Here is a 7,034-nt window from a genome sequence, read left to right as displayed (position 1 = left end):
ATTCGAGGAACAAGATCTGAGCAACGTTGGTTTAAACGAATAGAGTCGTAGAAATAACCGAGCCATGGAAGATGATCGGACCAATTAAATGCACCCAAGAGCTCGAACCCTTCTCTAACCATTGATGTAAGCTCATCAAGATCATCTTTCTGAGCCAGGGGGTCGTATCTTCTCCCAAAAACACTCCCCATGATGTTGTTCAAGGACGCTAGTTGCAAGTGTTTCCTTAAAACGACTGATCCAGCGCCGTTTTGCTCCGCTGACACAGCTTTCACCATTTCAGCGCAGTCTAGCTGGCGCCCAGCTTCGTGTGCTAAGATACGCCGAGGAGCGAATAGGTGAGTCGATGCGATCCTTCTTAACGTCCGCCAGTAAGCCCCGTTTGGTGCAAAACCTATGGCTCGGCTGAACATTAGGCTCTTAGCCGACTGCTTAATCGGCCGGTCCGCAAAGTAAGGCGACATCAGGATCTCGCGAGCCGTATTCGGCTCAGAAGCCACGATAACCGGCGTCGAACCGAGGCTGAAAGCCATAATCTCAGTGTTGGCTCGGTTCCAAGCCATGGCGGCTAACGTCCGATGAGCCAAGCCGTGGCTGAGAGTGAAAAGACTGCCGAATACTGGTATGCCCCGAGGACCCGGGATCGCGACACGACCCAACCGGTTACGGCCGTTCTTCCATGCGCCGCCACCACCTCCGGCGAGAGCCCAAGTTAGTATGGAAAGAGAAACAAGGGCGAGGAAGATATAGCCGAGGACGGAGACATCATGTAGGTTTTGGGATCCAAAAACGGCAGGTAGTGCGATCATCCAGTAGCTCGTTTCTTTTGAAGCCAATTTCATCAACTCCATGTTTTTTTTTTTGTGGATGTACCTTTTTTTACGTACGAACCAAAAGTAATAACAAAAGTTGTAGAATATAGCAAAAACTTTATATGAGAAGGTAAGTACTTTTTTTTTTCTTTCTTTCTTAAAGAGAAAATTAAAGTACTTGAAGAGGAACAATGGAGAAGTTGAAGGTAAAGGCATGTCTATATATATATACCCACATGCATTTTTTGGAAGCGTTAATTAAATGCGTAATGCATGGGAAGAGAGAGACGTCAGTTTTGAAATGATTATATTTATAAGTAATGTTGATGTAAAATTTAAAATTATAGTATATATGGAGAAAATGGTATATAAGGTTAAAAATTGGGAGAGAATCACGTGGAGGGAGGAGGTGAGTCGCATGAATTAGTTTGGCGTTGGATGAAATGAAAGATATGTGTGTGAGAGAGAGGGCGTTATGATAATGAATTCCGCATTTTTATAAATTTATTCTTATTAACTAGCAATTTAATTTCGTTTGCACCGTTTTTTTTTCTTGGTTTTTGTTGTTTGCATCGATGTGAGTTAAAAGAGGATTCAATGAGGTTCGTTAAACGGAAAAAAGAATTTAATGAGTCCGCATATTTCGGCTTAGGTAATACGGAAGGACAAACTAATGAATGTGTTCCTTAGAGAAAAAAGACTAGTAATCGGTTATAGAGTGGGCTTAAGAGAGTTGTGACGTGCAACAACAGACTTGCCTTAACTAATTATCGCATATACTCCAAACAGATTCATCCTTATTTCTGTTTATGACTTTTCAATAGAATATCAAGCTCACGAGTTTGTGTTTTGCAGTAGAACGAGTGTTTTTAAAAATAAAAGTAGAATGTAATATTTGAGTATTTTAGTATGTACCATGTAGTTTTAAAGGTATATTAGATAATATAGTTTTAGAGTTAATATTTGATGAATGAGTATTTACAAAGTTGAAGAGATAAGGTGACATTTTTTACAATCTAAGAAAAAGTTGATAAATAATTAGGATAATAAAAGGAAACATTTTAGGGTTTTGTCCATCCCAACTCAAAAAATCACACGACTGTCTAATTTATCTATATATAATATCACTCGGCAATTTTTGTCGTATTTAGAAGATATATTAAACAATAAATTTAACGATCGATCGGTTATTAATAAATTATGTTTTTCGTTAAACTATAATTTTTTAATAGTTGATAGTTTAATATTTTACCACTTTTTTACTAACTATTTTTGTCTTATTTACATGATATATTAAATGATAAATTTAGTGATCAATCGGTTACTGATAAATTAGTATCTTCTGTTAGATCATTATAATATAATTAATTATCGATTAGTTTAATATCCTATTGCTACATAATTTTGTTGTGTTATTTACTTTATTTAAACAATGATTTTATTGATCGATCGACTACTAATAAATTAGTTTTCTCCGTTAGAATATTATAATATATTCAGTCAACGATTAATCCTAATATTTTATTACTATTTTGTTACCAAATTTTTTTCTTTGGTCTTATTTAGGTATTATATTAAATAATAAATTTATCGGTTGTTTAGTTACTAATAAATTATTGTTTTTTATTACATTATTTTAATAGATTTTAATTTTATTATATAATCACAATTTTGTTACATAAATAATGATAGAAATATTGATTGGTAAATAAAAGTCATTGACCAGAAGTTTTTGGAAACAAAACGAGAAACTCACCAATTCATCTACCGCGAGATTCTCATCTTTGTGTTAATGGTGTAAAGTCATGGAAATGCTCTCTTATTAATTCTTTCCATCATTTATCATATTCTAAAATATTTTAATTATTTAATACGATTATCATTTACGACGAACAAATCTATCTATTCAATGACTGAAGAGAGCGGCTCAACACCGCTCAATCAAAATTCTACAAGACGTTTTGCGATCAGTTATAGTTTACATTCAAAATGTGAAAAAGTGGCACATTTTGAACATCAAATTCGAAACATGATTAACAACATTAGTTTTTCTTTTTACCTAATATTTAAGAGAATGGCGTTTCACATAATAAAATTTGCCTTTACGAGAATATATGATCTTTAATAAGAACAAGGACAATACAAAATCACATTAGAAAGCTAGTTAACCAAACGTCACATGCAATTTGTATGTTGCATATTTCTAGCTCGTCGTTTACCGTTTTTATTTTCAGATAATGTTTTAAGAATACTGAATAAAAAGCTTAACAAATTGGTGAACGTTAGAGGAATCCCGGGTGGAATCTTAGTGGCCGAGGTTGGTAGTCACCAAATCATTCATTCTTCATGCTTAACATATTAGGTAAAAGGTTCGAATTTCAACATCTATCAAAATGTTAAATCTGTTTGCAAAATTAACCAAAATGAATCGGTTCATAATTATCATTTCGTTTTCTTTTAACTAATGTAATTTTTTTAAAATGGTCAAAGAAAAGAAAAAGTGTGAATGGTGAAGAAGGGAGGTTTGGCAGGGGATGGGGCGGTAGACAAATAGGAGTAAATGATAGGAGACATAAGCCATCCCAATGTCCCCTTAAGTACTCAAAGTACATTGTACCTTTCTATATGCATCCTATATACTCGTTCTTTATTTCATAATCTATTAAGATAATAGTATATGTATAACACAATATAGTATGCATGCATCATTATTGAGCTAAGTAGGCTTTATATATATTGTGTTGTGGAATATTATTCTACGATGTGGCGGTGGCAAATTTCACGTTAATTTAGCTTACAGTTTTGAATAAGATTTGAGAGCATTTTGGATATTCGAGGCCGGTTTAAGAAAATCTAATGATACGTGAGGGCCGTAACAAAGTAAAGACATGATCAATGAATTAAGTTAAGGGGCACGATAACTAAGGTATAAACAGCAGGATCTCAACAAACCCAAAATTATATAATTAATGTCACAAGTCATAAAAACCATGAAGAGAAATTTCCCAAAGAAAAAACTATCTCAAGAACACTTTGACCTCACCGACAAGTTGTATGCACTGTTGGTTCAAACGTGTCAGTGGAGATTAATAAGTTTTGAATGAGAGTCCGTCTGATATGGTCAGGACGTCTCAACTCTTCTGACATTTTGGAAGCAAGAATTGGAAATGGCTTTGGTCGTCCATATGTTTTTGTATTGTGTACGCAAGGGAAACAAAGTAGAGACATGATCAATGAGAACTTTTACTCCTAATTCAAGTAGAGTTCATGATATTGAGTCCGAGATTTCTTATATTCGAATGACACTGACACGAAGTACATCAATGGGACAATTTGTGGTGGTGTTCTAATCGGCTTATCCTGAAGTCTTTCGACCCCCAAACCACTATCCCACTAGCTAGTGGTCTATCAATAATTAACTTTTAATAAATCATATATGGTTTATATTTTCCATTTAGAGCATAGTTTATCACCATTGGCATTGCGCTTACAGATTGGTTTTCATAAATGGAACGAGAAATAACCCTAAGGCAGGTAGGGACATGAAAGTTGGGCTGTAACAAGACTAAACATATGATGTTGACAGTTGACAGTTTCGTCATCACGATAGTAGGGGCCAACTTATATTTAGGCAAAATATAGACATGTCAATTGGACTAGTCCGATCTCTGTCCAAATAAGACTAAAAGATAAGCATGTGTTTTCTTGTCTTTTTTTTTGTTGGTTGCAATCAATGTAAATTTATAACATTATCAATCAATATACTACTCATAGGCTGATAAGGCTACAAATCTAAGTTATTTCAACTGCAGAAATTATTTTTAAAAAAAAAGAAGAACAAAAACACCCTTAAAATATAAGACTCATATCGAGTTTCAAACAAGAAAAAGAAAACACAATGAATCAAGATAGTGCAACATATGTATGTAAAATTACAACCACCAACAAAATTTGTATACGGAGGATGTTGATATTGTTTTTACGAATCACAAAAGACGTAAACTAATTCAACCAAATGCTAATAAACTTACACTAAACATAGTTAAATTAAACGCTCGATACTTAGATTTTTTTGTTTTTGTTTTTGTTTTGGCAAGTAACTTTGTTTGTTTTAGGCTTTCAGGACCGTTTCGAACTTAGTCGAATTAAGCCCTCCCGAGTTTTTAAGATTTTATTATAATTAACAACGTGTTAATTTTTATGCGTGAAGAGATCCTAAGTTGGGCTATTTTGAAGCTCTTTTAAGCTACAAAGACAGGCCTATCTCTTTACCTTTTGTTGTCTACAGGCCCATGCGTGTCTCAGAGACAGACTATTGAATCTTCTTCACAAATTCAAAATTTGTCAGGGTCGAGAAGGAAACATCACGTCTGACAAAATTATAAGCCTAATAATTAGACATCCCACTTGTATCATACAGTAAAAATCATCAAATGCTTTTGCTGATTCAAAAAAGGAAATCACTCAAAACACTAAACAATGAACACAATTTTACTGAAATCCAATTAACTCCACACAATGTTTAAATCAAATCACTGTTTTGCTTCAAAACCTGCCATTTGCCATATATGTGTATTGGAATGGCCAGTAATATTTTTAAGTCGGATCAGTGTTCATGTTTTGCTTTTAAGTTAAAGCATACTAACTAGCTTAACTCTCCCCTAATCTTTTTTTGTTTTTATATAATAGAGAGCTATATATATGCTTCCAAAAAACACAAAACAAGAAAGAAAAAGAGAAATGGATTGAAACATATATTAAAGGGTCATTACATTACATTTCCATATTCGAATCACACAAGTCAATAATGAAACTGCTCCTTTGCTTAAAAAAAGAAACCTTCAAGCCTTGACGCAGCAGTTGAAGCAGCTGAAGATGCTTCTCCTCGTCTGTTCCAAACAACCACACCAAATTAATTATGTTAGTCACAATCAAGACCGGCTCAATACTATAATCAATATACAAGATATAGATTGCAAGAAAAATTGGACTCTAAAGTATAGATAAAATCATGTTACAAACCATGTGCTAATAATAATGACTCATCCTCTAAGACGTCTTAATGATAATAATGCAAACCAAAACATGATACAAACGCAAATGCAAATATTTGTGTGTTGAAGTTGAAACAGTCTTATGCAAGAAGCAAAAACAAAAAAAGAAAGGAAGTGGAAACTTACAGAAGGAGAATGTGGTTGGTGATGGTGGATGGGAGAAAAGTCAGGTCGGTTTTGGCTTTGGATAGTGGTGAGTTTAGCAGTAGTTGAAGTAGCAGCTGAGTCGGGTGGATTAATGAGCTCATCCTCGTTGCCTAAACTGGCACGAGAAGGGTCTCTTTTGTTTTGTTTCCTCATCTCTCTAATCTTAGTGAAATCCATAGAGTAGTCAGGCATTGTTCCTCCTCCTTTTTGGTCCCAATCACCAAACTGTGGCACTGATAGCCACGGCGTGTTCTTCTGCAATAACAAACATATTAACTAACCAAAAAGGTTTCATATTTGATACACAGACATAACGAAAACAGAGAGATATTTACAAAGCGATGCATCATGAGGAAGAAAGATGTAATTTATCAAAGAAACAAAAGCCAAAGTTCTTGACTTTATAGTAGGGTTGTAAATTGGTCTGTCCATAACCAAATGGGCATGTCCATTTGGACACATACAATTTATGGTCATTTATGTGTCAAGACCCAAATACACCCACACCCAAATATGTCCAAACCAAATAGGACCATGACCAATTGGTCTGTCCATTGGTTGCAGATTGAAGCAAAATTCATAATCTCATAAACTCATAATTATAAAGCTAAAGGTTTATAAACTCATAATTATAAAGCTAAAGATTTATAAATTCATAATACACTCATAATATACTTATAATACTCATAAATACACGAAGAAAGAGAGAAGCGGCGAAAAAAAAAAAAAAAAAATCCCCCAAATAGTAAAAACCCTAATTTTTTAGGATTATTGGACAGCCCACGTCCAAACTAGTTTAGATCATATATAAATGAGCTAAATTGGTTTTAGGCCCATTTGACCGTTTTAAATTTGGTAATAACCAAAACCAGTCCAAATTAATTTGGACCGGACAGCCCATGGTTTTAGATACCAATTGACATCTCTACTTTATAGGACAAAAATAACAAGCTTTGATTTAATCAACGATCAATAATAAAATCTGGGGGTAAAGTATGATCTTTTTATTTATCAATCCAAT

The 7,034-nt window shown here is 34.0% G+C and overlaps 2 protein-coding genes across 2 annotated transcripts in view; both read right to left on the bottom strand.

The window, feature by feature from the left end:
• The window catches only part of LOC104769190 (cytochrome P450 78A7-like), a 9,075-nt gene extending 7,983 nt beyond the window's left edge, over nucleotides 1-1,092 (bottom strand). The window contains exon 1 of the mRNA XM_010493342.2: nucleotides 656-1,092. Coding sequence (XP_010491644.1) covers nucleotides 656-1,028 — 373 coding nt within the window. The 5' untranslated portion in view covers nucleotides 1,029-1,092. The remainder of the gene's footprint in view (nucleotides 1-655) is intronic.
• On the bottom strand, nucleotides 5,536-6,305 carry LOC104772184. Its single transcript, XM_019242079.1, has 2 exons — nucleotides 5,993-6,305; nucleotides 5,536-5,701 (listed from the first exon to the last, which is right to left on the bottom strand). The coding sequence occupies exons 1-2, from the start codon at nucleotides 6,203-6,205 to the stop codon at nucleotides 5,654-5,656; spliced, it is 261 nt and encodes an 86-aa protein (XP_019097624.1). The 5' UTR covers nucleotides 6,206-6,305; the 3' UTR covers nucleotides 5,536-5,653.

Source organism: Camelina sativa, chromosome 20, assembly GCF_000633955.1.
Source record: "Camelina sativa cultivar DH55 chromosome 20, Cs, whole genome shotgun sequence".
Lineage (NCBI taxonomy): Eukaryota > Viridiplantae > Streptophyta > Magnoliopsida > Brassicales > Brassicaceae > Camelina > Camelina sativa.
Note: the sequence above shows the minus strand (reverse complement) of the source record. Positions and strands in the feature narration are given on the sequence as shown.

What these genes read in the sequence shown, in the direction of transcription:
- LOC104772184 (XM_019242079.1), bottom strand. Translation starts at nt 6,205, where the DNA reads ATGCCTGACTACTCTATGGATTTCACTAAGATTAGAGAGATGAGGAAA. An exon ending in ACCAACCACATTCTCCTTCT is followed by an intron (nt 5,702 to 5,992) that starts GTAAGTTTCCAC and finishes TGTTTGGAACAG; the next exon opens with ACGAGGAGAAGCATCTTCAG.